Here is a 25,843-nt window from a genome sequence, read left to right on the forward strand (position 1 = left end):
GGGGTTCCTTCGCCCCGTGACTCGCATGCCCCGCCGCAACAGATTCGCGGACCTTGCGTTTGACAATCGCTCTCCTCCGAACCCGTTGCCAGTCTACACGGGGGCAGAGGCATCCTCGGGAGCGGCTCACGCTGCCCGAGCAAGCAGCAGCAGCGGCAGCCAGGGGCCCGCGGTAATGCCCGGCAAAGGCATCACCACGACGTGTCGCCAGCGCACGGCCCTCGCCCACTCGCCATCGGCCAATGCCCGTAGGCTACCATCACGACGCGCGACTTCCCGACCCGTCGCTCTACTCACAGCAGCAGGTCCTCCAGAGCCGAGACTCTAGCTTCGCTTCCGTCTCGTGTGGGGAGGGTGGCTCACCCGGCGCGCCCGACCGCTCTGCAGGCTCGCCTCGTCGGCGGCCCGCCCGTCATACCGATGGCATTCTGCAGGCCCGCATCCGCAGACAACTTTAAGTCGAGTGCCGGCCCCTCGTGGCACCCCCAGCACGCTTGCTCACCGTCGTCGCCGCGGTCGCGAGGCTGGTACGGCGTCGAGTACGGCGGGCCCCATCCGGGCTACCCGGTGACTGCGATGGACGCCGTGGAGGCGCCATCGCACGCAGTGAGGCATAGCCAGCTCTTGCGCGGGGGAGAGGTGGTGCACTTTGAGCGAGGGGAGTGAGCAGCTTAGAGCTTTCCTTCGCCCCCGGGACACCGATGTGACACAGTGTACAGTGTACATCATGCAGTGGCATGCACACACGCATCTCTCTCTTTTCCGTGCATAACCGTGTTTTGTCCACAGTACGCCGCCCAAGGCGAATACCGAAATGGAGCGGAGAGAGAGGAGGGGTGGGCGAGAGCAAAAAAGACAGCGCACAGAGACTCGTCCCCACGACGCTCACAAAAAAAGAACCTCGGACCTAAGGAACGACCACGGCGAGGAGCGGCAAAGTGCCAAAGCCAGCGGAATGGCCGCGCGAAATAAGGATGGCTCTGGGCCGGAGCCCCCTCCCTCGGGGGCTGGCGGGGGCACCGACGGGGCCCCAGCCGCGCCTCCCGCTCCTGTGGACTCGGCCGAGGAGCTACGAGTGCTTCGCAAGCGGCTCGAGCGGCTCGAGGCTCAAGCCGCCCGGCCCGCCGCACCCGACGGGGAGGACCCCCCACCGGGAGGCGGGCATTATCATTTTCTTTTTTTCTTTGCTCGCTGCTGCCGCCGCCTGCGGCGGCGATCCGCGCCTGGACGTGTGTACTACGCGACGAGACAGTGTGTCGAACGACGAGACGCGCGACGCACTGCGGCCATGATCCCGGACCTGGTCTTCGCCTACCTGATGGACTACCTCACGCCACTCGACTACGAGGGCGGTGCTCTTGCGCGCCATCCTGAGGGCGACCCGAGCCGCCGCATCGATCGGGCGCTGGCCGCCGAGGTGCTTTCCGCGGCGGCCCTGCTGGAACGGCTGGCTGGCTCGGTGCTCATGCCGCTGCGCGAGCTGCTAAGCCGCTCCGTCGCTCGCGACGTTCTCGCTCTGCTGGTGCGCAATTAGACTGGCGCCCCGCGTCGTGGTGCTACACACACCGCAAAACCGGTCTGCCGACCTGCGCAAAGCCTCTCCAGTCTTGCGGCTGCGCAATCTCGCAGGTGCAACGCGCCGCCCTCGTCCCAATCGGCCTGCTGCCCAGCGGCGAGACGCGCGACGCACTGCGGCGGCTGCGCGACGCGCTCGCCGACGCCCGGCGCGCCCACCGCTGGCTTGCGGGCGTCGGCCCGCTGGTCGCGCTGCGAACCTCTGCGCCGCTCCACGGCGAGCAAGACCTGGCCGGCTGGGCGCTGGCCGTGGTCGCGCAGGTCGCCTCCTTTTGGGCGATCGCAACGGACCACGCCCGCTGGCTGCAGCAGCACCGCCTTGTCCCTGGCGCGCTGCCCATCCCTCGACACCACGCCTTGTCCGCCTCTCACATCTCTCCGCCTCTCCTCGCATCCGCCACGCCACCGCCACGCCACCGCCACGTCACCGCCATGTCGCCGAGCTCGCCACCTCCCACGCGTCCAACGCCGGGTCCGTACCGTGCGGAGGAGTTGCCGTCGCCCCGTCGGCAAACAGCCGCGCTCCGCCAACGCACCCGCCAGAGCGCCGACGCTATCGGCGCAGTTCCCCCCCCCCCACCCCCCTGACCCACCCAGACACCTCCCCTGCAGGCGCCCCTGCGCCCACCGGACGCCGCGCCCACCGCTGGCCCCCCCTCCTAGATGCGCCCCTCCTAGATGCGCCCCTCCTAGACGGCGAGCGGCGAGATGTGGGGAGATCTGAGGAGATATGGGGAGATCTGAGATGCGCCCCTCCTAGATGCGCCCCTCCTAGACGGCCAGCGGCGAGCCTCACAGTCTTCTTCGGACGAGCACTCGCGACGGCACGGACTCTGCGGCGCGGTGCAGTGTGTGTGTGTGCACGGCAGCGCCTTCTCCTACCCTCGCTCTTTCTGCGTCCGTGCTGCAGGCTCGCCCTGCGCAGCGCCTCGCTCCTCGCCCTGCTCCTCCTCCGCCTCTCCCGCACACCCGGCGGGAGAAAGGCGCGCACTGCTGCGGTCGCGGCGCTGCGAGAGCGATTGCCAGAGAGCTTGCGGGTGCGGCGGCAAGACAGCGAGGAGGAGGAGGAGGCGGAGGGGCGGCGGCGGCCGTCGGGTCGAGGAGGAGGTGGTGGTGGGGGAGAGGCGTCCCCACATCTCCCCACATCTCCCCACATCTCCCCATACCTCCCGTAGGGGGAGGTGGTGCAGAGGCGTCTCCGCAGGGCGAGCCGCTGCTAGGCGAGCTCCTACGGGAGATCTGGGGAGATCTGGGGCGAGATGGGGCGAGATGGGGAGATGCTGGGCGAGAGCTTGTGAGCTTCTGCTTACCCGCGTGGCTGCGAGCAGGCACATGCATGGTGCGGCTGGGCGAGGCGCCTTCCCTCTCGACCCACCCCTACCTCCTGCTAGCCAGCCTCACCTCACCTGCCCTCGCGCCTCCACCACGGTCAGCGGCCACCCCACCCTACCGACCAGCCAACCACCCGCCCTCCTGCCCGCAAGCAGGGCGAGAGCGCGCTGCTGTGCGACGCGGCGCTCGAGGCGGCGCGGCTGGTGCAGGCCGCCCACTTTGGGAGGCTGGCGCGCTCGCACGGCTCTCTGGTCGGGCTGCTCGGCGTGGCTACCGCGTGCGACGAGCTGCGCAGGCAGTGGCGGGCCGTGCGGAGGGGACGGGGAGGGCGCGAGGCGGAGCGGGATGACCGGAGGGGGGAGGAGGGGCGGCCGCCGGTCGAGTTGTAGCGGCGCGCTGCCGGTTGGTGCGCTTTTTAACGCCGCTCCTGAGCGTCCCGCTCTCCGTTGCAAGCGCGAACGGTCAGTTTTCTGTTCCTTGCTGCGGCGGCGGCATGATCGCATGACGCAGACTCATGGCATGAGGGGAACCCCCCGGCCCCCGCAAATATCCCCGCGCGCCCGCAAGGGCCGCATATGTGTGTGTTTCCGGAAAGCCGGTGCGGACACTGTGCGCGCCACACGTATGTGTCACAAGTTGCCACACGCACATACACACATGCACATGCACAACATGCACATGCATACACGTATGTGCATATGTGCCAGAGCGCTCTAGCGAGGTCGGCAGCGGCGGGCGGTCGAGGTCCGGCAAAGGCGACTCGTCAGCAAAGGTGACGCCGCGCGAGCCCAGCGCCGGCTCGCCGCGCTCGTCGGATGTGTCCGGCCAGGTGGATGCGCCGTCGAAACTGGGCGGGAAGGGATCGGCGAGCGGATCGTCCTTCCAAGACCCTTGCTCTGCAGGATGGGAATCGCCACTCCGCCCCGCCAACCCCGCCGCTCGTCCCCTCCAGAGTCATGTAAGGGGACGAGCTCCGATCGCGATCGGAATCCTCCCAAATTCGGGCGGCGGTCGTCGTCGCGATGGCCGGGCCGAGCGAAATTGACCTTTCTGCGCGCTGTGGCCGGATTCGGCTCTTGCCGAGTGGGGGCGGGTCCTGCGAAGTGCCCAGCTTTTTTCCCTTTTCCCCATGAGCGGCGCCATCGACGACCTGGCCAAGGGCGACCTCGCCAAGTGATAATTCGATGTGTGAGTGTATCCCAGCCAAGAAGAAAGAAGAAAGAAGAAAAACTCGCGATTTCGCTGCCATGAGCGGCGCCATCAGCCCGGTCGTGCCCCGCCGACCTTCGCCAGGGCGACCTGGGCTCGCTGCGCGCCCTCCTCGCCGGGTGGACACGCGGCCCGGCACTCACGGCCATGCTCGACGCGCGGCTCGAGGCCGCGAACCAGCACACGCTGCTGACTTGCGCCGCTGGGCACGGGCAGGCCGACGCCGTGCGGCTGCTGCTCGAGAGCGGCGCGAGCGTGGGGGCGACGACGGGCCGTGGCTCCACCGCGCTGGTCATCGCGTGCCAGGAGGGCCAGCTCGACTGCGTTCGGCTGCTTCTCGGCGCCAGCGCTGACGCCGACCAAGCGGCGGTCAACAAAGCCAAGGACGACGGCGCCACGCCGCTGTACATTGCGTGCCAGGAGGGCCACCTCGAGTGCGCCCGGCTGCTCCTCGGCGCAAGCGCGGCGATCAACAAAGCCAAGGACGACGGCTTCACGCCGCTGTTCATCGCTTGCGAGGAGGGCCACCTCGAGTGCGCCCGGCTGCTCCTCGGCGCCCGCGCGGCGGTCAACCAAGCTAGGGACGGCGGCACCACGCCGCTGTTCATCGCGTGCCAGATGGGCCACCTCGATTGCGCCCAGCTGCTGCTCGGGGCCGGCGCGGCGGTCAACCAAGCCAAGGACACCGGGGCCACGCCGCTGTTCATCGCGTGCCAGAAGGGCCAGCTCGAGTGCGTGCGGCTGCTCCTCGGCGCCGGCGCGGCGGTCAACCAAGCCAAGGACTGGGGCTTCACGCCGCTGTTCATCGCGTGCGAGAACGGTCACTCCGAGTGTGCCCGGCTGCTCCTCGACGCCAACGCGGCGGTCGACCAAGCCACGGGCCGCGGCGCCACGCCGCTGTACGCCGCGTGCGAGAACGGCCACCTCGAGTGCGCCCAGCTGCTCCTCGAGGCTCGCGCGGCGGTCGACCAAGCTGCGGGCGGCTGCTGGACGCCGCTGCACGTTGCGTGTCAGGAGGGCCACCCCGCCGTCGTGCTCTGCCTGCTGCGGGCGGGCGCTGACACGACGAAAAGGGACACGTTGGACGGGCGTACTGCGCTGCAGTTCGCCAAGGAGGAGGGCCACACCGAGTGCGAGCGCGCACTTGAGGCGGCGGCAGAGGCAGATGCGGCGCGGCACGCTGAGGAGCTGCTGGCGGAGGAGGAGGCGGAGGCACGCGCCAAGGAGAAGAAGAAGGCCAAGAAGAAGGGCAGGAAGAAGAAGCAGGGCGGCGGGGGAGGCGCTGGGCCGTCGCAAGAAGCCGAGGCGCCGGCAGAGGAGGCGGCAGAGGAGGTGGTGGCGGCGGCGGAGGAGGCGGAGCTGGCGGCGGCGCTCGAGGAGAGCGCGAGGCTGGAGGAGGAGAGGCGGGCGGCGGAGGCGCAAGGGCCGTCCTCGGCTGCAGAGGCGCCGGCTCCGAGGGAGGAGGAGCCGCCGGCCGACTTCATCTGCCCGATCACGACCGAGCTCATGAGTGACCCGGTGATGGCGGCGGACGGGCATTCGTACGAGCGGTCGGCGATTGAGCGCTGGCTCGCGACCAAGTCGACGAGCCCGATGACGGGCGAGGCGCTCGTGCAAAGCTTCCTCGCCCCCAACCACATGGTGCGCCGTCAGATCCGTGAGTGGGGTCGAGCGGGGTGGGTGTGGCGCGTATGTTGAAAATCTTCGAAAAGAATATAATGAACAATCCAGACCCGACACGCACATACAAGACAAACCCGGCGTTCCTCTGCCCTAGATAGATAGAGGCGCGAGCCACACACCCACCTCGGGCGGCGCGGGCGTCACACGGTGCACAATTTTATTCCGGTGGTGCGCTGCGACGCGTCGCTGGCGGGCACCCGCCGCGTGCTGTAATAATATCGAATGAATGTGACAAACGCCGAACTTCCAAAACACGCAATAGGCGGCCAAATACGCGAGCTGGGCGCTCCAATGTCCGCCGTGACTTGCGTGGTTTGTTGCGCACTGGCCGTCCACCGTGGCCCTCTCCCCCCCCGGACCTCGGCTCGAAGGCGTCAAGACGTGCTGCAAGGAGGCGATTTAGTCGACCCCCCTTATCCTCCTCCTCCTTCGCCTCCGGCCCCATTGCCGCCACCGCCCTCCCCGCCTCCGCCCACACCACCACCGCCTTCGCCACCACCTCCACTGTCGCCACCTCCATTGCCACCACCCCCATCACCACCACCATCCCTGCCGCCGCCGCTGCCGCCGCCTTTGCCGCCGCCGCCGTCACCACCGCCCTCACCGCCATTCTCGCCCGACCAGCCGCTCGCACCGCCACCATCTCTGTCTCCGACGCCGCCGCCACCGTCGGCTCCAACGCCGGTCCCGCCATCCCTGCCGCCTTCGCCGCCCCCGCCGTCACCGCCGCCGCCCTCGCCGCCATTCTCGCCCGACCAGCCGCTCGCACCGCCACCGTCTCTGTCTCCGACGCCGCCGCCACCGTCGGCTCCAACGCCGGTCCCGCCATCCCTGCCGCCTTCGCCGCCCCCGCCGTCACCACCGCCGCCCTCACCGCCATTCTCGCCCGACCAGCCGTTCGCACCGCCACCATCTCTGTCTCCGTCGCCGCCGCCACCGTCGGCTCCAAAGACGCTCCCGCCATCTCTGCCGCCACTAGCGCCACCCCAGTCGCCGCCACATTTAGAGTGCAGGACCATGAGCTTGATGAGGAACGCGAGCCAGGGAGACACCATCATCTTCGTCGACTGCTACCTCCCCGGCCTTGAGCGTGGCAGCGCAAACAGTGTCCGAGACAATCGAGATTAGCCCTCCCTGACCTCCCTCGGCACATCCTATAGGCAGCGCCCTCCTCGTCGCCGGTCATCTCGACCCCTACACCGTCAAGTCGCTTGGCGACGACCGACGCCGCCGCCTCGACAACGCCGCTCACGCCTCCGCCGCCAGTGGCCTTCCAATCGCGCTCAGCAGCCTGGCCAGCGCCCGCCCCATCATACTCAGCAGTTGGGATAGTGCTGGCGGCCGCCCGATTATATTGAGCAGCCTGGAGGGCGGCCTCTCCGTGACACTTGTTGAGCGCCTCACAGCCGATGCGGTCGTGGGAATGACGATTACGTATGCCTCTTCAGCGCCTTCTCCGCCGCCTCCCTCCCCCCCCGCATCAAATGTCCTCAAGGCTTCGCATCAAATGTCCTCGAGTTCAATCTCAGCCGCATCATGACAGAACCACCACGATGTCTTGGCTATAGGACCCACACCTCCATTTCGCGCACGGGGGACGCGCCGACTTTCGTGGCGCGAACGGCCGCTACTTTAACTTCCTCTCACTGCCGGGCTTGGCGGTGAATGCCAAGACCGAGGAGGCGATCTTCAAGATCCACAGGGGCAGGCTGACCGTTAACGGCTCCTTCATCACGGAGGTTCACCTGACGGCGAGGGTGGACCACGGGGCAATGCCAAGCGGCGCGGCGGGCATGGGCTCTGGCGGCAGCCAGCCGACGGCAAAATGGGCCTTGGTCTCGTTCTGGGCGCCAAAGCTCAACTCCGACCACGCGGAGTGAATGGCGTCTCACAAACCGCCCAATGCGAGTAGGCATCGGAGCTAAACTCGGGCAACTGGGGGTGGCGCATAGTGAATGGGACGTGCGGCGGCCATCCCTTCAAGCTAGGCAAGGGCGGCGCCAGGGTGTGCGACGCGCTCGCGATGGAGGTCGACATGGCGAGCGCCACCTTCGCCCTGCGCGATTGGACCGTCACAGTGGCCGGGAACCACGTGTACGATCGCGTCGCGGGCACGCAACACAGGCTCGACCTCTCCTTCCGATGCGGCGCCGTCGGGGCGGCCACCGCGCCTCACGGCCTGGTGACGAGGCTGAGTCTGCCAGCCGACACTGCGAGCACGCGACATTCACGCTCGCCGCTCTATCTCCAGGTGGGACAGTCCTTCAACTGGCCGGGCCCCCGCAACGGCAGGGTCGATCTGTACCCGGCGGAGGGCTTCTTCACTACGAGCGCGCAGGCGGAGGGCGCCATCGAGGGCACGGCCGAGCAGTACCAGGTCACGTCGGCGCACGCGACCCGGTTCGCCTACTCCCGCTTCGACGGCGATCCGTCGCATCACTGGCCGCCGCTGACTGCACCCGGCGGCGGCGTCAGTGCGGCGGCTCTCTGAGAAGTGTTCGCTATCAGGCAAAGGCCCGGCGTCAGAATCTTGAAAATCGTATTCTGTTGTCAAAAGAGCAACTTCGTCACTGCTCTCTCAAGGCCGTTTTTGTTAACATTTTTGCGCCGGCCGCTGCAGGTTTTCTTCAATTACAATTTCGATCCGATGAAGCACTCACACGGATCCGATGGGTTGGTGGCTATTCGCTCTCCTCCTCGATGTCCACTCCGCGGCGTCCGCCGTAGATCCCGTGCGTGTCGACCGCGCTGGACAGACTGATTACCAGGACGGGCGAATGCTGGAGGCGGGCGAATGCGCCGACTCCGCCTCGGACTGCACCAAGTGGGCAGAGGCGGGCGAGTGTTCAACGAACGCTGACTACATGAGGGACGGCGGCGAGCGCAGGCGGCGGCGGCGCGGCGGCGCGGCGGCGGATCGCGGCGCAGACAACGGCAGCAATCTGCGGCAGGTTGCAGCTTGCTGCTGCAGCAGCTGCTGCCCCGCTTGCCCGCCCGTCCGCCCGCCCGCCCGACCACCCAGTCCCATCACCAAGGGGGGAGGGGAAGACGTAGGGTTGAGCTGGACTCGCCTTTCCTGAGGCCCCTCCCCGAAAGGGCAAGTATTAGCCACACGAAACCCGAGACCCCTCCCCACCGCCCCGATCCCCCCACCCCCTTGCTCCCCTCCCCCCCTCGGGAGGGCCGAACTGAGGCGCCCGAGGGGACCCCGCAATTCCTTCCCCCCTCGGAGGGGGCCGGACGAGGCGTACCCCGAGGGCCCCACTCTTTCCTTCGCATAGCGGCCACTCTTCGGATCGCTGGTCGTAGCGACCCGGGGATGCCCCGCGCGCCTGACCCAGGCGCGAGAAACGAATCTGCGAGGCGTGGCCGCTTATGCGGCCCGATGGGGAGGAACGGGGCGAGCCCCCTCCAACCCACCCGCGCTAGGTCTCGGGTTTGACGCAGGGGTCACTCCCGGTTGTTTGTTTTTGCACTCCCGCGAAACTCGTGAACTAGCCGGGGCAGTCGGAGAAGGGGCAACTCCGTGCACTGACGGTCGGCCGCCAGAAAACACGCCTGCGTGGATCGCGTCACACCAATCCTCGCTACCCAACGCGGCCAAAGGATATCCACCTCGAGAAGTTCGAGAAACCTTACCCCGCAAATTGTCCGAACCCTGCGTGCTGGTCCCGCGCGCGCTGGGTGTTAGAGCTCTTGTCCGGCTCTTGTCGCAGGCCGCGGCGGTGCTGAGTGACCTCGCTGACAACGCCGACAACCAGGTGGCGATCGATGCTGCGCATCGCTCTCGCCCTAGCGGCCCTGCCTCACGCCTCCGCCTTTGCGCTCCCGGCTCACACGCACTCGAGCAGCCCGGTCGTGTTGGCGCCGGCGGCTCGTTCTTGTGTCGTCCGCGTCGGCCGTGCCCTCATGGGGCGCGCCGAGAAGCGGATGGCCAAGAAGCGTTCGCGGAAGGGCCCGCAATACCAGGGCGGGCGGCCGCTGCGCGCGCCGAGCGGAGCGAAAAGCAACGACGTGGTGCCGCGCAGCGTGGTGCTCGGGCGGCTGAAGGAGGTGCCTGTCTTTGGGCTGATGAGCGCCGCGGGAGGACTCGTGCAGCAGGACGGCGAGGTGACGTACTACCTCTCGCCGCGCGAGGCGGAGAAAGCGCGCGCAGCCGTGGCGGGCGGCGCGAGGCTCGTCGCAAAGACGCTCGACGAGGTCTACTTCGACCAGACCGCTCGTCTGAAGCCCGCCGACTCTGCTCTGCGCGAGGCGAGCGAAACCTCTCTGCGCCAAACCTCTCAGCGCGTCACTCTGCCCGCCCCGTCTCACGGTCGTCTGGCGCACGCAGCAGGCAAAGACGATCTCCCCACATCTCCCCATATCTCCCCATATCTCCCGCTGCAGGCAAAGACCATCCCGCAGGAGCGCGCCCTCGTGCAGCGCTGCAGCACGCCTCTCTTTTGCATCGACGGGATGCAGACCACCGCCACCGAGTCGGGGGCCACGTCGCTGCCCATCTTTTTCTCAAAGGCTCGCTCGCCCAGCCCTCAGCTCCGCCCTAGCACGCAGGGCCGTCGGCGGGGGCCGGGGGACTGCAGTACGCAGGGACCGCAGCCCCCCGCGGCAAGGCGGCAGCTCCAGTCCCCGCGGGGTCTGACGCCGCTGTCCCACACCGATCCTCCAGTCCCCACACCCCAGATCCTCCAGTCCCCACACCCCAGATCCTCCATTCCCCACACCCCAGATCCTCCAGTCCCCACACCCCAGATCCTCCAGTCCCCACACCCCAGATCCTCCAGTCCCCACACCCCCGATCCTCCAGTCCCCACACCCCCGATCCTCCAGTCCCCACACCCCAGATCCTCCAGTCCCCACACCCCAGATCCTCCAGTCCCCACACCCCAGATCCTCCAGTCCCCACACCCCAGATCCTCCAGTCCCCACACCCCAGATCCTCCAGTCCCCACACCCCAGATCCTCCAGTCCCCACACCCCAGATCCTCCAGTCCCCACTGGATCCTACGGCCCTCTGGATCTGACGCCGCTATCCACGGCCCGTCCCTCACCGCAGGCGGAGCTGCTCGACTTTGCGACGCCCGTGTACGGCGCCAGGGCCGAGGACCAGGTCCTGCTGACCGACCTGCCTGTGGTCGTGTCCAACGTGGTCCAGGGGCCGGCGGGGCTGCTGCGCGACGCGAGGTTCTTCCCCGAGGCGAAGGCGGTGGAGGAGGCGGCGAGGCAGGGAGCGAGCGAGCGGCAGGACCTGTTTGGGACGGCGGGGACGCTGGAGGCGGAGAGGGAAAGGGAGGGCCGGTTCGGTGGCATGAAGCTGCCATGGATGTAATGACACCTAAAACATTTAATGCTCTTGCGATTAAGGACACGGCCGCCGTGCGATCAATCGTGATCAGTCCCGCTATGGATATGCCCAACCCACAAAATGAATACGCATCGCCTTATGCTCTGGTTTCGGGTGCGTAACCTGGTGCGTAGACATAGCTAGTTATGAAAATACAGCAGATACGAAGTCCGGCCCTCGCCCTTGACCTGTTCACAGCGCATATTTTCCTTCGAAAACAGCACAGAATACTTCAATGTTGGCCCTGCCCCGCACTTACGCAGCATAATTTTACCAATTCAGGCCCATCGACGACCGCGTTACGCATGACGTATCATGTATCCGCATACGTACCCCCTCCTGGCGCCACAGCCTGGAGGCGCTGACGTACTACGTATACGCATTATGTTTCTGCACTCGCCAAAACGCCCGCGAGACGATTGCCTGGCCAATGATTTCAGGCTCCCGCGCTGCCTTGCTCAATCCAAATCGAATCCCAATTGTCAAACTCGCGAAATTCTACGTGCGTCCGCTGCATGATGGCCCCGCCTCGGACCGCGTCGCCAAGAACAGCACGACTGGCTACAAGAACGTGTCCTACATCCGCGGCAATAAGAAGTTCCAGGCGAAGGTGAAGGCTGGCGGCCAGCATGTCCGCCTCGGCTACTTCGACACCGCCAAAGAGGCGGCCACCGCCTACGCTCGGTCAGAGTACGGCCGCGCCGACGCCGCCAAGCTGCTGCAGCCCCGCCCCGCTCCCACTCCCGCTGGCGCCGAGGCGATACGGCAGGCGGAGAGGGAGGGCCTCACCCTCACCGCCAGTAGCAGCAGCAACACCGGCTACAAAGGCGTCTGCTACCGCCCGAAGCAGCAAGGCAGCCAGAAGTACGAGCTGAAGGTGAGGGACGGCGGCAAGCAAGTCCGCCTCGGCCTCTTCGCCACCGCCGAGGAGGCGGCGCTCTTCTATGCCCGCAGGGAGGCGGGCAGGGACACCAGCGATCTCACCGCGCCGCCACCGCCGCCGCCGCCGTCCTCAACCTCTGCGGAGCTGCCAGTGTACGAGCTCAGCATTCTGACGCCTGAGCAAATGGCCGCCAACCCGACATATAGTCCATCGTCCAATTTGGACTATAGTCGAGCGCGTCGGAGAGGTGTTTGGAGACAGGCTCATGATTGTGCAGCAGCCCTAGCGGCAGCGCCAACTTATGGCAGCCCGAGCGGCAGCGCCAGTGCGCGCACATAAAGGGGGGGGGGGGGGGGTTAGGGGGTGGCTGTCGAGGGCTATGCCCGAGTCTGTTGTTACCAGCGCACATACAACCCTAGCCAGCTTATGGCAGCCTAGCGGCAGCGCCAGTGCGCGCACATAAAGGGGGGGGGGGGGTTAGGGGGGGGCTGTCAAGGGCTATGCCCCAGTCTGTTGTTACCAGCGCACATACAACCCTTGCCTAACCAGCTTATGGCTGCCCTAACGGCAGCGCGAAATTAGGGTTAGGGGTTAAGGGTTATAGGGGTTAGGGGTTAGGGGTTAGGTGGGGCGGATGCGTCAGACGTATGCATAATACGTGAGGCGTAACCCTTGCTGGCCGCCACTTCTCAGTCAAATCCGTCGTGCGTGTGCGTAATACGTGGGACGTAAGCTCCAAACGACACCCATGGCGACCGATGCGTCAGACGTATGCGTAATACATGAGGCGTAACCCCCTCTCCGCCGCCGTTCACGGTCGAGAGCGTAGAGCATGTGCGTAATGCGTCGGTCATAGGCTCACCCAGCCCCGATTTACGATCCCACTGCGTAAGACCTGTGCGTAATACACCGTGCGTAGCGGCCCGAGAGAGCCTCTCTGGCAAAGCTTACATAAAACAGATGCGTGGTGCGTGGTGCGTAGCGGCCAGAAGGTCGGTGGTAACGATCGGGACAGAAGACGTGCGCATAATTCGCAGCACATTTGAAATCACCGATCGTGCTTTCTGTCTGTACGCGTAAAGCGAGGCGTATGCGTGACGCATCACTGAGCCTCCACCCGGCTTGACACGGCACCAAAATACACGACGTCTCAGCGACGTCCTACGAACCGTGGGCATGGATGTGCATAAGGTGGCCGACAATTGCATTAGTGGCTCTTACATATCCATAGCGGGACTAATAACCTCCCCGTGCGATCACAGGCGGGAGCATCGCCATATCGGCGGCGATCGGGCTGCTCTTTTGTACACACGTTGACTTTGATCGATAACGTATCTCTTTCTGCTCACACACCTCACAGCCCCCGGCGGCGCAGCATCTTCGCCGAGCGAAACACCTCCACCTCTCGCAGCCTCCTGCTCGGCCGCAGCGCGCGCATCGCGCGTCGGCGCGCGCCCTCGGTCGCCCACCCGCCGCAGAACCAGACGGCGTGGAAGGGGCTCGCGCTGTTCCCAGTCGCCTATGACATGCGGTCGTGCATAACGCCACGGGACATCAACATCATGCCCGCAGTCGCGTGGACAGGGGCTCACGCCGCTTGCTCGCCTGCGGGTGCTTGAACTGGTACCGCACCGAGGGGCGGACGTAGAAGACGCCCGCAGCCCTCTCCAGCCCGCCCTCCCCCACCCTCCGCCTGCGCCGCCGCTTGCAGCACTCGCCGGAGGAATGCGCGGCGCTGCTGTCGCCCGCACCGCCGCCACCGCCACCACCGTCGCCACCGCCACCACCGCCGCCACCGCCGCCGCCGCCGCCGCCGCCGCCTCCTGCAGCGCGGTGTGTCGCGAGCCGCTCGAGGAACGCGTTCCAGTAGTCCTTCTCGCACACCCAGGCGGGCAGCAGAAGCAGGAAGGGCGCGCCGCGCATGTCTCCGTCGCTGGCCAGGAAGCGGAGCAGCCTGGCGGGGAAGGGGGCGTTGCAGTCTGGCGGGGAAGTGGGCGGGGAAGTTGCAGTCTAGAAGGGGGGGGAGGGGGCGTTGCAGTCTGGCGGGGAAGTGGGGGTAGGTCTGCTACACGTATACTCGCTCTGGGGTGAGGGCGTGTTCGGCTGCCAAGCCGGGGGGGGGGGGGGGGGATCGCGGCGCGGATGGCAGGGAAGGCGGCCAGGGCTCGGGCAGACGAGGCACGCTGCGGCGGGCAAGGAGCAACGCAGGCTGTGGACACGCCTCGCCTCTGGCTCGGGACTCGGGAGAAGAAGGGGCACGCTGCGGCGGGGCAGGGAGCAAGGCAGGGCCACGCCGCGCCTCTGCTTGTGGTCGCCAGAGTAGGGCGGGTTGGTGAGGAGGACGTCGTACTGCGGCAGCTGGCCCGTCGCGATGTCCGCGTAAAAGTCGCGGTTCCGGTTGAGAACCCTCTCGCGGCGCACGCCCAGCGCCTAGAAACTTCCTAGAAGGTTCCTAGAAGGTTCCGGTGTAGAAGCTTCTCGCGGCGCACGCCCAGCGCCTCGAGCTCTGCGACGGCGCCTGCAGACAACCAATCGCACGAGGGGCTGGTGCGGTAGCGGCGGCGTGGGTGGCCGCGGCGGTGGCAAGGACAGTGGCAAGGGAGGTGACCGTGTGATGCTACAGAGGAGCGCAGTGTGTGCTTCGGAACGCAAAGAAGAGCACGAAAGGCGTGCGTCGCTGCGATTGGTGAGAGGGGGGCCGCCGCGAGTGGTTGGCGAGAGGCGTTAGAAGGCCGCGGCGGGCTCCCGCAGGGGGGGGGAGGTGTCGTGAGGCCACTACGGCAGCCGCGCGCCTCCTAGAAGGTTCCTAGAAGGTTCCTAGAAGGTTCCCACTACGGCAGCCGCGCGCCTCCCTCGCAAAAGTACGGGTCAAAGACCGTCACCGCCGCCAGCGCCTCCGCCTCTGGGGCGCTGCCCCCGTCCCGCTTTGGAGGGAGCGGCGAAGCGGCGGCGAGGAGAGGGAGGATGTCCGCGTACGCGCGCCGCGGCGTCTCAAAGTGGTCATTGTACTCGGTCACAAACGACCAGCGCGAGAGGAAGCTGCCCAGCCGCTGGCCATGCCTGGAGAGGATCGCCTCGACCAGCAGCGCCGCGGCAGCAGAGAGGGACGGCGCGTCGCCACAGAGCGTCAGCTCGCGAGCAGCAGGGCCCTCGCCCGCGGCGCGCGGCGAGAGCTCCGTCGCCACGCCGGCGCCTCGCAGCCTCGCCAGCGCCGCCTCGCCGAGCAGCGACGTTGCCTCAGGCACGACAAAGCGGACGCGCCGGGTCGCGTCGCTGCGGCCGATTCGCGCGCACTCGGCGCGGAGTAGGGCGGCGCAGCCGTCAAAGGCGTGGCACATGGCGGCCGCCGACTCGCCGCGGATGCTGCACCGCCGGTCGGGCGAGGCAGCGTCCTGGTTGCTCAGGTGGATGCTGGTGGCGCCCGACTCTTGGACGAGGCGGCGGACGGCGCTGCCGCGCGGGCCGATGATGGGAGGCGCGAGCGAGTTGGGGACCTGGAAGACGAGGGCCATCCGCCACAGAGGATCGGTCCCGCGCCGGCGCCGCAAGCCTTCACAGCCAAGTTGAGAATTCTACAAACGGCGCGAGTGCCGCTTCCGCTCTGCCAGGGCGCTTCAGGCGCTCGCTCGGGGAGCCTCGGCGCGGCGGCAGGCGAGGCTCCTCGCCTCGAAGCGCCGGGACAGGCTCGCCGACCTGTCGAGGCGACCATTCGGGGCGGCGCTGGCCTGCCTGCCCCATCGCCAGAGCCGCGGCGCGGCGATCCGCCGGCAGGCGACGGTCCTGCCCGAGGGCGTCGCGAGCTACTACGCGAGACCCGAGGGCCCCACACGCCTCGACGTCGCCTCGGCTACATCGGCACTGCGCGGGGCCGCGACGGAGATATTCGCTCGCCTGGCTGGGGCCCGCCGGCTGGTCGCGTGGTTCCGGCGACGCTACGGACCGCCCGCGGCGCTTCCAACCGCACCGCCGCGCCCCGCCCCGCCGCCCTCACCACCGTGCCCTCTGCTCGCCACGCTCCGCGGGGCCATCAAGGCTGGCGCCGAGGCGGCGGCACTCTCCGACGACGGCAACCTCGCGCACGCCCTCCGCACGGCCAGGCGCGCCCGCGACGAGTATGCGCTCCTGCGCGCCCGCCACGCAAGGAGGGCTGCCGTCGCCTCTCGCCATGCGCGCGCACGCAAGCGGCGAGAGGCCGAGCAGCTCCAGCGCGCGGAGGAGCTGGAGGAGGCCAAGCTGCTCGCGTCGGCCGTCCGCGAGGCGCAAGAGAAACAGGGCGCGGCGCGCCTCAGGCTCGAGGAGAGCCTCGAGGCGGAGCGGCGTGGGCGGGCGCGGCTCGACCAAGCGAGACGACCCGCCGGCGCCCACCACGCTAGCGACGCCTCCTCCTCCCTCGGCTCGCTCTTCCACTTCAGGGCCGGCGGCGCTCAACAACGCAGTGCGCGCCGGAGCCAGCCTAAGTCGGACGCGCCATCGCGAGAGATTGGGCGGACTAGCCGAAGGATCGCCGATAAGGCCGCCACGGCAGAGGCGGCGAGGGTGCAGAAAGAGGCGGCGAAGGCGGCGAAGGAGGCCGCGGCGGCGACGGCGGCGGCGGCGGCGGCGGCGGCGGCGAAGGCAGACGCCCAGCGCCGCGGTGATGAGCGGTCGCGGGGGCGAGCTCGGCGACGATCACGATCTCGGCAGGCGAGGTCGTGCTCGGCGCAGGGAGAGGAGACTGCGTCTTCCCGCGAGCCAAGCTGCGCGCCCCGTGAGCTCCCCCCCCCGCCCGAGGAGGCGCCCCCGCCCGTCTCGAAGCCGACCCCGCCCGATTCGGAGGCGGTCGCATCGCCGTCGGAGCCGAGCGGCACGGCGGCCTCGCCATCGCCCTCGCAGCCATCGCCCTCGCAGCCAGAGGCCCGCCCACAACGCAAGAGGGAGCCGCGCCATCCGCCCTCCGCGCGGGAGGACCGCCGCCGAAAGCACGACGACGACGCGGGCGAGATGCCCGTCGACACCGCGGCCGACACCTCGGGTGGCAGCGCCGTCACCGCGGAGGGCGGCGGAGGCGGCGAGGGCGGCGTGGCGGGCGGCGTGGGCGGTGCGACGAGCTCGGGCGGGTTGTGGAACATGGACGCCGTCAGGGACCTCAGGCACACGACGGCCCTGCTCGACGCCGCCGGCGTCCGCTTTGCGACCGCGCCCGCATCAGAGCGCCTGCCAGGCGGGATCGACCCCGGCCGCTTCCCGATGCTCGCGCGCGCTACTTCCCAGCGTGCTGACTTCCCGCCTATTGGGTGCGAGGACTGCCACTGGGAGGCGGTCGACCTAGACTCGTCCGGTGACTGTGTGGTCGCGGCGTGCGCCTGGGAGCTGCGCAGACTGCTGCCCGAGGCCCTGCTGGCTGCGCACGGGCTGCTAACCCTCGGCGCCTCCTGGGACGCCAAGCTCGCGAGTGGCAAGCTGCGCCTCGCCGTGGCGCGCCACCTGGCCATGCCCGAGGTGCTGCGCCGAGTCGTCCGCCGGCCACACGACACCGTCGACGCACGGACCCTCGGCACAGTGGAGCAGCTGCTGCTGTCGGTGCACAGGTCTCGGGCCCTAGCCGCCGACACTGACGCACGTGATCTCGCGGCTTTCCTCGCTGGCGTTCGAGGCGACGCATACGGGTGTGACGGGTTCCTGCTTGGCGTGGCCGACCTCTTTGGCACGCCGATTGTCGTCGACTCTATCACTCGGGAGGGCGCGCGCTGCATGCCGCAGTTCATCTGGCCGACAGAGTCGAGTCAGCCGCAGTACGTGCTCCATTTGTTCCTGCAGCATGACAGCCACTGCGCTGCCATCGTCAGGATCACCGCCTCAGAGGGCGGGCTAGGCATCCGTCGCCTCAGGCCGACCTCTGGGAAGGGCGGGGCGGCGGGCTCGCAGCCTGGGAGCGCGGGGCCTAGCTCGGCTCCCGCCTCGCGGGGCGGCCGAGCCGATGATATGGACGGCGGCGATGGTGGTGGCGGCGACGACGGCGACGGCGACGGCGACAGCAGCGGGGACGACGGCAGCGACGGCGGCGGCGGTGGTGGCGGCGGCGGCGGCGGCGGCGGCGGGGACGGCGGCGGCGGGGACGGCGACGACGGCGGCGACGACGGCGGTGGTGATGGCGGCGGCGAGAAGCCGACCGCCTTCCGCCCGTCCGGAGTGCCGGAGGTCCGATGCCCTCACTACTCGCTCTCCGACCCGACGGTCACCACCGGCTGCTCCCGCTGCCTTCCGTCTTGGGCTGGCCCACGCGGATTTGGGCTCGCCGACTCAGCCCTCTCGTTCGCTGCCCTGGCGCGGCACTGCAACAAGGAGGCGGGCTCGCACGTGCCGGGCGAGGATCTCTTTGAGTCGGACTGCTACGACATGGGCGTGGCTCGGTGCCCTGTTCCTAACTGCGGCAAGTGGTACGCGACCGTGGGCAGCAAGTGCGGGCTCTACCAGCACCTCGTCAAGTGCGACCCAAAGTACCGCGGCGAGACAGGCGACCAGCGGTGGCAGGGCGGGAGGGAGGGGTTCATGCGGCATCTTCAGCAGCAGGCCGAGGTCGGCTCCCCCGCCCACTACTTCCGCACTGTCTGCTACGGCGCGCGCAAGGATCGAACGCCGGACCGCATGCGGGGCAGGCACACGGATTGGCTGGCTGCGGTCGCAAAGGCGAGGGCCAAGAGGGCAGCGGGCGACGACGGGAGCTCCGCCGCCACCAGCGCCGAAGCACGCCGACGCGCCAAGGTCTCGTCCGACGCAGCGCGCAAGGCGGCGTTCCACGCCCGCGGCTCGCAATACTTCATCTCGAGCCCCGGCGTCAGATACTCCTACGAGTGGCTCCGCCCCTGGGCCAACCACCCACGCCTTCTCGCGCAGCTGGACACCGTCCGTCGCCGCCGCCCACCGAAGAGAGCGCGTCGGGAGTACTACGGCATGCTCTACCACGGCGCCACGCTCCTGCGCGATCACATCAACACCCCGGACGCGGGGCTCTACGTCGCCTTCCAGATCCTATCCAAGATGGTAACCATCAACCATCTCCGCGAGGGCGGTAAGGAGCGGACCAAGTCGGAGATGCTCGGGCGCGTCCGGATGGTCATGACAGGCGGCCTGGAGCAGCTGGTCGCCGAGATGGTGCGAGAGGCTTCCGACGCCGCCGCTGCCAAGCGAGAGAGGGAGGCGGCGGCGCGCGCCTCCGAGCTCGAGCGCCAGGGTGGCAGCGGGGCGGCTGCGGACGCTGCTGCAGCCATGAGGCGGGGAGCGCACGCTCCGTCCGGGGGGGGGGAGGAGGCAGAGGCGGAGGCGGGCGAGGAAGAGGGAGAGGGGGCGAGCGAGTCGAGCCGCGACGAGCGTCTCCTCGCCACCGTCCTCGGCCTCGCCGGAGCAGGCTACCTCTCCAAGGCCTGCGCCCGCTTCTCGACCAACCCCGTCGCCGAGACGGGCGTGTACGACGACACGCAGCCCGGCGGCGGCCTGACAGCGGACCAGGCGCTGGTTCGAGACACGCTTCGCGACCTCCACCCGCAGTCCACCGCGGTCTCGGATGACGACATGCGGCCTGCCCAGGGCGCCGGCGGCGCCGTCACACGCTACTCGACCTCCAGCAAGGAGTACCGGGACGCATTCTGGGAGGTGTTCCACTCGGTGCCCAAGGCGCGGGCCATGTCCGTCGACGGCGTGAGCTATGAGGAGCTAGAGTTCCTGTACTACGGCGGGGCGGACACGAGGGAAGTGCTCTTCGACATCGTCGCCTCCATCAACCGCGGCGAGGTGCACGAGTCGGCCACAAAGATTTGGGGCGACCTCAACCTCCTCGGCATCGAGAAGAGAGACGACGACGGAAACCTCACCGGCACCCGTCCCATCGGCATTCCCGCCGCGATCCGCCGCCTCGCCAACCGCGTGCTCATGAAGCATCGCAGCGCCGACATGTGCGACCTCTTCACCGGCGGCACGCCCGACATGAGACGCACGGTCCGCGACGGCATGCGCGAGATCTGCCTCCGCCCCACCGAGGACGGCGGGCTCGGCATGTCGGCGGAGGAGGCGGAGGCGCGCGTCAAGGCGTGCAACATCCCCCTGCAGGTCGGCGTGGGACTCGCTGGCGGAGCCGAGGTGGCGATCCAGCTGCTGCAGGAGCATCTGCGGCGCAACCCCGGCCACGCGATCGCCTCGGACGACAAGCGCAACGGCTTCAACTGCATCTCTCGCAAGGCCATCTTTGCGGGCCTGCGGCGGTGGTTCCCGGAGCTCATCCCGACCGTCGCGCTGTGGTATAGCGAGCAGCGCCGCCTCTTTCTCTTCAACGCGGAGGCGCGGTGCAGCTCGGGCGACACCTTCATGTCGACCGAGGGCTGCGCGCAGGGCGATCCTCTCGGGCCCTTCCTCTTCGCCGTCGGCTATCATAGCCTCAACTCCACTTTAGCACGCGCTGGCCGCCTTCAGCATAAACTCGAACTCGGGGTCTTGGATGGGCGCCGCCTGACTCGTCGGAGTGGGGTACAGCCCGTACCCGCCGACCGCGATGAATTGGGCGTTGTACTTGAAGCTGTTATCGGTGTGCATCACCTGCGCACTGGGTACCCCCAGCCTCCTGGCAACTCGCATGCCCGGGTTCGCCTTGTCGGCTGCGATGCCGGGCCCGGGATCGTCCGTTCCGACGATTCGATCCGGCGGAAACGGGATGCCGACATCCTTGAGCACCTGTCGGGGTGGGTGGGTGGGTGGGGGGGGGGGTTCCGCGAGCGGCGCGGCTTGCGGGCGAGCACGTGGCGGCGCGCACGTGGTACAAGTACGCCTCCCAGACTGTCCCCGGCGTCGGATCCCACGACGCGGAGAGAATGAAAACATGACTCTCCTGGCCGATGAGCTCATCGACGTATTTTCTGAAGTACTCAATCCGCCCGGGACCGTCAAAATACGCCATGATGATTGCCGCCGTGCCGCCCAACTCTGCCTTGAGCCTTTCATAAGCGGGAACCAGGTCAGTCAACTTCTCCTCTTCGGTCGCGTGGTCAAACACGGCGTGCGCCAAGTTGTCGGTGAACTCAGTTGTGCCGTCAAAGTCGAAAGTGAAGAGCTTGATGCAGGGGATGTCGGCCGGCGGCCCTGTCGGCCACGCCTCAGGCCCGGCCTCGTTCACCTCCTCCCATGACGCCCAGCCCCTTGCCGCGTAGCCCTCGGGGGTAAGGAGGGTGTAACCCTCGCGGGTGGGCGCAAAGCCCATCGCCGCGTGAAGCACAGCGAGAGCCATGTCGATTGGCCGCGGGCGGACTGCTTCCGTACCCCTCTTCAGTCGACTTCAGCGCCGAATTTCATTCCTGGCCAGACTTTTTTTGCTGGGCGGACCTGATGCGGGTAGGAGTGTGTGTGTGTGTGTGTGTGTGTGTGTGTGTGTGTGTGTGTGTGTGTGTGTGTGTGTGTGTGTGTGTGTGTGTGTGTGTGTGTGTGTGTGTGTGTGTGTGTGTGTGTGTTGGCAGTTTTCTCGGCCCAGAGCGGTGGTTGAGGCCGATTGCCTCAACTGTCAACCACGTGGTTGACAGAGGCCTCAACCCTCAACCAAGTGGTTGACAGACCCCTTCAACCCCTCAACCACGCGGAATGGCTGTCCACACAACCCGCGCAAAGGTCTGAACACATTCTCTGTGAACCGGCCAGCGTCAAAGGGCTGCAGGCTCCCGCTCCCAGCGGTGCAGCAGCGAGGCAGCAGCGCCGTGTGTCGCGCAGCGCAACCTACGGGCAAAGTATGTATGTATCTAAGGAAGGAAGTCAACTTTGATGTGGAGGCAAAACTAAGTCCGTCACTTACATGTATGTGTCTCACGCCTGTGTTCCACCCTGTACGATCTCGACATCGAGTTGCGATTCGTGGTGTGTATCATTATTTTGCGATTTTGCGTGAGATTTACACCGAACGAACGCACACGTAAAGCCGTACGCCCTGCGTGCAGCTAGGTGCTAGGATCTTCGCGCCGCACACCGCACGCTCTCTCTCGTTGCGGTGTGCTGTGTGTGCAAAAGAAAAGGGGGGTTACGGGCCGCAGCTTCATCTCCGCGAGCGCCCTACTCTACCCAGAGGGCGAGGGAGACGCCCATCAGCACCCCGTGGAACTAGGGTGGTGCTGAGGTGCGGGTGGATGCACGGTCAAATTGCCTTGCGCGCCCCCTCCCAGTCCCGGATCTGACGGCGCAGCATGTGGTTGGGGGTGAGGTATGGGTGCTCGAGCGCGCCGCCCGTCAGAGGGCTCGTCGACTTGGTCGCGAGCCAGCGCTCGATCGCCGACCGCTCGTAAGCATGCCCGTCCGCCGCCATCACCGGGTCGCTCATCAGCTCGGTCGTGATCGGGCAGATGAAGTCGTCCGGCGGCTCCTCCCCCCCCTCAGGCGGCGCCTCCGCCGCCGGTGACGAAGCGCCCTCGGCGACTCGCGCCTGATCCCCCGCCGCACGCGTCGCCCCGACCTCCAGCCTCGCGCTCTCCTCGAGCGCCGCCGCCAACTCCGCCTCCTCTCCCGTCGCCAACGCTGCCTCATCCTCGGGCTCCTGCGACGGCCCAGCGCCGCCCCCGCCGCCCTTCCCCCTCTTCTTCTTCTTCTTCCCCTTCTTGCTCTCCCTGGCGCGCTCCCCCGCCTCCTTCTCCGCCTCCTCCCCCGCTATCAGCGCCTCGGCATGCCGCGTCGCCTCCGCCTCCGCCGCCGCTCTCTCCGCCTCCCTCGCCGCCGCCTCCGCCGCCGCCTCAGCCGCCGCATGCTCCTCGAGGGCGCGCACGCACGCTGCGTGGCCCTCCTCCTTGGCATACTGCAGCGCGGACTTGCCGTGCTCAGAGCGCAGCTTCGCATCCGCGCCCGCCCGCAGCAAACGCCGCACGACGGCGGGGTGGCCTTTGAAGGCGGCGTTTATCAGCGCGGTGCCGCCGCCGCTGTTCTGCATGTTGATCTCCGCGCCGCGCTGCAGCAGCAGCTCGACCACCCGCTCGTTGCCGTAGCCGGCGGCGAACATCAGCACCATGCCGCCGTCGCTCCTCTGCAGGTTGATCTCCGCGCCTCGCTGCAGCAGCAGCTCGACCACCCGCTCGTGGCCTTGGTGGGCGGCGTCCATCAGCGCGGTGATGCCGACGCTGTCCTGCAGGTTGACCTCTGCGCCGTGCTGCAGCAGCAGCTCGACCACCCGCTCGTGGCCGTGGGCGGCGGCGAGCATCAGCGCGGTGCCGCCGTCGCTGTCCTGCAAGTTGACCTCAGCGCCGTACCGTAGCAGCAGCTCGACCACCCGCTCGTGGCCATTGCGGGCGGCGAGCATCAGCGGGGTGAAGCCGCTCACATTGCCTACCCCGCGAGTCGCGTTGACCTGCCCGCCGCTGTCAAGCCACGCCAGCACCGCCGCCTCATCGCCTTGCGCAGCCGCGTTCGCCGCCTCTGCGGGAAGGCTGCCCAGTGAGCTGGATGCGATCGCGGCACTCGCCCCCGCCGCCGCCTCGCCCGAGGAAGCGCCGCCCGCCCCGCCCGCCGCCGCCTCGCGCTGGCTCGCAGTCACCTCCGCGACGTGCTGCCGGAAGGCATCGACGCACGCGGCGTGGCCCTCCTCCTTGGCCAGCTGCAGTGCGGACTTCCCCTCCTCAGAGCGCAGCTTCGCATCCGCGCCCGCCCGCAGCAAACGCCGCACGACGGCGGGGTGGTTGCGGGAGGCGGCGAGCGCCAGCGCGGTGAGGCCGCGGCCGCTCTGCTTGTTGACCTCCGCACAGCGCCGCAGCAGCAGATCGACCGCCCGCTCGTGGCCTTCGATGGCGGCGCCCATCAGCGCAGTGCCGCCGATGCTATTCGGCAGGTTGATCTCCGCCCCGCGCTGCAGCAACAGCTCGATCACCCGCTCTTGGCCATGGCGGGCGGACAGCATCAGCGCGGTGATGCCGCTCGCCCCGCTGGTGTTGACCCGCCCGCCGCTGTCGAGCCACGACAGCAGCGTCGCCTCGTTGCCTTCCGCAGCCGCTTTTGCCGCCTCTGCGGGAAGGCTGCCCAGTGAGCTGGAAGAGGCCGCCTCGCCCGAGGAAGCGCCGCCCGCCCCGCCCGCCGCCGCCTCGCGCTGGCTCGCAGTTACCTCCGCGACGTGCTGCCGGAAGGCATCGACACATGCGGCGTGGCCCTTCTCCTTGGCCCACTGCAGCGCGGACTTGCCGTGCACAGAGCGCAGCTTCGTATCCGCGCCCGCCCGCAGCAAGCGGAGCACGACGGCGGGGTGGCCGTGGTAGGCGGCGGCCATCAGCGCGGTGCCGCCGTCGCTGTCCTGCTGGTTGATCTCCGCGCCGCGCTGCAGCAGCAACCCGACCACCCGCTCAATGCCTTGGCGGGCGGCGGATATCAGCGCGGTGCCGCCGCTGCTGCTCTGTAGGTTGATCTCCGCGCCGCGCTGCAGCAGCAGCTCGACCACCCGCTCGTGGCCGCTGCTGGCGGCGAGCATCACCGCGGTATTGCCGCTCACATTGCCTACGCCGCAAGTCGCGTTGACCTGCCCGTCGCTGTCGAGCCACGACAGCAGCGCCGCCTCGTCGCCATCTACAGCCGCTATCGCCGCCTCTGCGGGAAGGCTGCCCAGTGAGCTGGATGCGGCCGCGTCACTCACCCCCGCCGCCGCCTCGCCCGAGATGCTGCCTGCCACCATTCAGGGTTCCGGCTCTTTGTGGGTGCGGGGGGGCTCGCTTGTCACTCTCCAGTGTGCCTGTGGTAGCGAGAAAAGAAGAAAGGCAAGGTGCCTGCAATATGGCCTCCTACGTGCCGACCGGCGTGCCGCACGCATACAACTGACTCTTCAACATCTTCCTCTTCCTTGCCGCCCTGTTCTCGGACCTGCACAGACAAAAACAACGGACCTGCTGCTCACAAAAGCTGCCTGGCTGCGGGCTTCATGTGGATGGTGATCTTGGCGGCGACAGGCAGCCCACAGCACGGAGATGGATGGGCTTCGGCGTCGGAGCCACGGTTGCTGATCCTTGACATGCTGTGCTGGGGGACTCTGAACTTCATCATGAACTCAATCGTCGTGGCGCTCTTGCTGCGCGACGAGCGCACGGTCCACTTCAAGACCGAGGAGGAGGAGCGGACGTGGCGCTTCTTCTAGACCGGCGCTCTGGCATGAAGCGGCTGGAGTTCGAGCAGGTGGTGCGACGCGGCGAGTTCGTCACCATCAAGGCCGGGGAGAGCACCGTCGACGGAACGCCGCCGCGTGAGAAGAAGAAATTCGTGGGCGGGAATTCTCGAGAAAAAAATCGGACGTGCTCTCGGCCGAGCCGCTCTCTGCGCTCTGCTGCCGCTCTCGCCCGGTCTCGCGCAGTCGCGCTGCACACAAGGCTCTTGTGGGCGGGCTGCTGTCGTCCCGCAGTCGGCAGAGCCCCCCCCCCCCCCCTCAGTTGTGTGGCTGGTCTGTTCTTATATTTCACCCCCATTTCGACCATAGCGCCGGCGTGAGGCCAAACGAGACTCAGACTGCTGACACCCCCTGGTGCGTGCAGCAGCAAAAGCGTTACCGTGCCTCGCATCACTCTTGCGCCGCCTGCTCGAGGAGCAGCGTGCTGCCAAAACTTAGAGTTGTTTGGTATTGCTAAAAATCTCTCTCTCGCGTGCTGAGCACCAGCTGGTGGTGCACCTACGTCGCAGGCCAGCGGCCGCCCGAAAAAAAGAGAAATGGGGGCCTGCACACTACATGCTCATTGAAGGAGGCGTGTAACGTGCTGGCCTCGGGAAATGCCCCGGACATCGTCACATCGTCAGACACCGTGCACGGCGGCTTGATCCCCGACCGCCTCCGCCGCCGAGATTACCCATTCCAACTCCAG

The 25,843-nt window shown here is 67.8% G+C and overlaps 6 protein-coding genes across 6 annotated transcripts; 4 read left to right on the top strand and 2 right to left on the bottom strand.

Annotated features, from left to right (window-relative positions):
• Positions 1-5,622: 5,622 nt before the first annotated feature.
• Positions 5,623-6,202, top strand: EMIHUDRAFT_212962 (hypothetical protein; the record flags this gene model as incomplete). Its single annotated transcript, XM_005765566.1, has 3 exons — positions 5,623-5,757; positions 6,062-6,092; positions 6,171-6,202. The coding sequence occupies 3 exons, from the start codon at positions 5,623-5,625 to the stop codon at positions 6,200-6,202; spliced, it is 198 nt and encodes a 65-aa protein (XP_005765623.1).
• Positions 6,203-9,464: 3,262 nt separating this feature from the next.
• On the top strand, positions 9,465-11,161 carry EMIHUDRAFT_437208 (hypothetical protein). The gene is made up of 3 exons (XM_005765567.1): positions 9,465-10,053; positions 10,189-10,314; positions 10,856-11,161. Exons 1-3 carry the CDS (start codon positions 9,571-9,573, stop codon positions 11,126-11,128), a joined length of 882 nt encoding a protein of 293 aa, XP_005765624.1. The 5' UTR covers positions 9,465-9,570; the 3' UTR covers positions 11,129-11,161.
• Positions 11,162-11,242: 81 nt separating this feature from the next.
• Positions 11,243-12,312, top strand: EMIHUDRAFT_212965 (hypothetical protein; the record flags this gene model as incomplete). Its single annotated transcript, XM_005765568.1, has 4 exons — positions 11,243-11,269; positions 11,342-11,380; positions 11,502-12,041; positions 12,274-12,312. The coding sequence occupies 4 exons, from the start codon at positions 11,243-11,245 to the stop codon at positions 12,310-12,312; spliced, it is 645 nt and encodes a 214-aa protein (XP_005765625.1).
• A 1,068-nt stretch (positions 12,313-13,380) lies between these two features.
• On the bottom strand, positions 13,381-16,902 carry EMIHUDRAFT_212966 (hypothetical protein; the record flags this gene model as incomplete). Its single annotated transcript, XM_005765569.1, has 7 exons — positions 13,381-13,545; positions 13,911-14,036; positions 14,319-14,456; positions 14,903-15,576; positions 15,733-15,806; positions 16,021-16,479; positions 16,826-16,902. The coding sequence occupies 7 exons, from the start codon at positions 16,900-16,902 to the stop codon at positions 13,381-13,383; spliced, it is 1,713 nt and encodes a 570-aa protein (XP_005765626.1).
• Positions 16,903-17,006: 104 nt separating this feature from the next.
• EMIHUDRAFT_103974 (hypothetical protein) lies at positions 17,007-21,199 on the top strand (the record flags this gene model as incomplete). Its single annotated transcript, XM_005765570.1, has 2 exons — positions 17,007-20,341; positions 21,007-21,199. 2 exons carry the CDS (start codon positions 17,007-17,009, stop codon positions 21,197-21,199), a joined length of 3,528 nt encoding a protein of 1,175 aa, XP_005765627.1.
• Positions 21,200-22,167: 968 nt separating this feature from the next.
• On the bottom strand, positions 22,168-25,144 carry EMIHUDRAFT_212969 (hypothetical protein; the record flags this gene model as incomplete). Its single annotated transcript, XM_005765571.1, has 3 exons — positions 22,168-22,563; positions 25,023-25,062; positions 25,131-25,144. The coding sequence occupies 3 exons, from the start codon at positions 25,142-25,144 to the stop codon at positions 22,168-22,170; spliced, it is 450 nt and encodes a 149-aa protein (XP_005765628.1).
• Positions 25,145-25,843: the final 699 nt, after the last annotated feature.

This window comes from Emiliania huxleyi, assembly GCF_000372725.1.
Source record: "Emiliania huxleyi CCMP1516 unplaced genomic scaffold EMIHUscaffold_55, whole genome shotgun sequence".
In the NCBI taxonomy this organism is placed as follows: domain Eukaryota; phylum Haptophyta; order Isochrysidales; family Noelaerhabdaceae; genus Emiliania; species Emiliania huxleyi.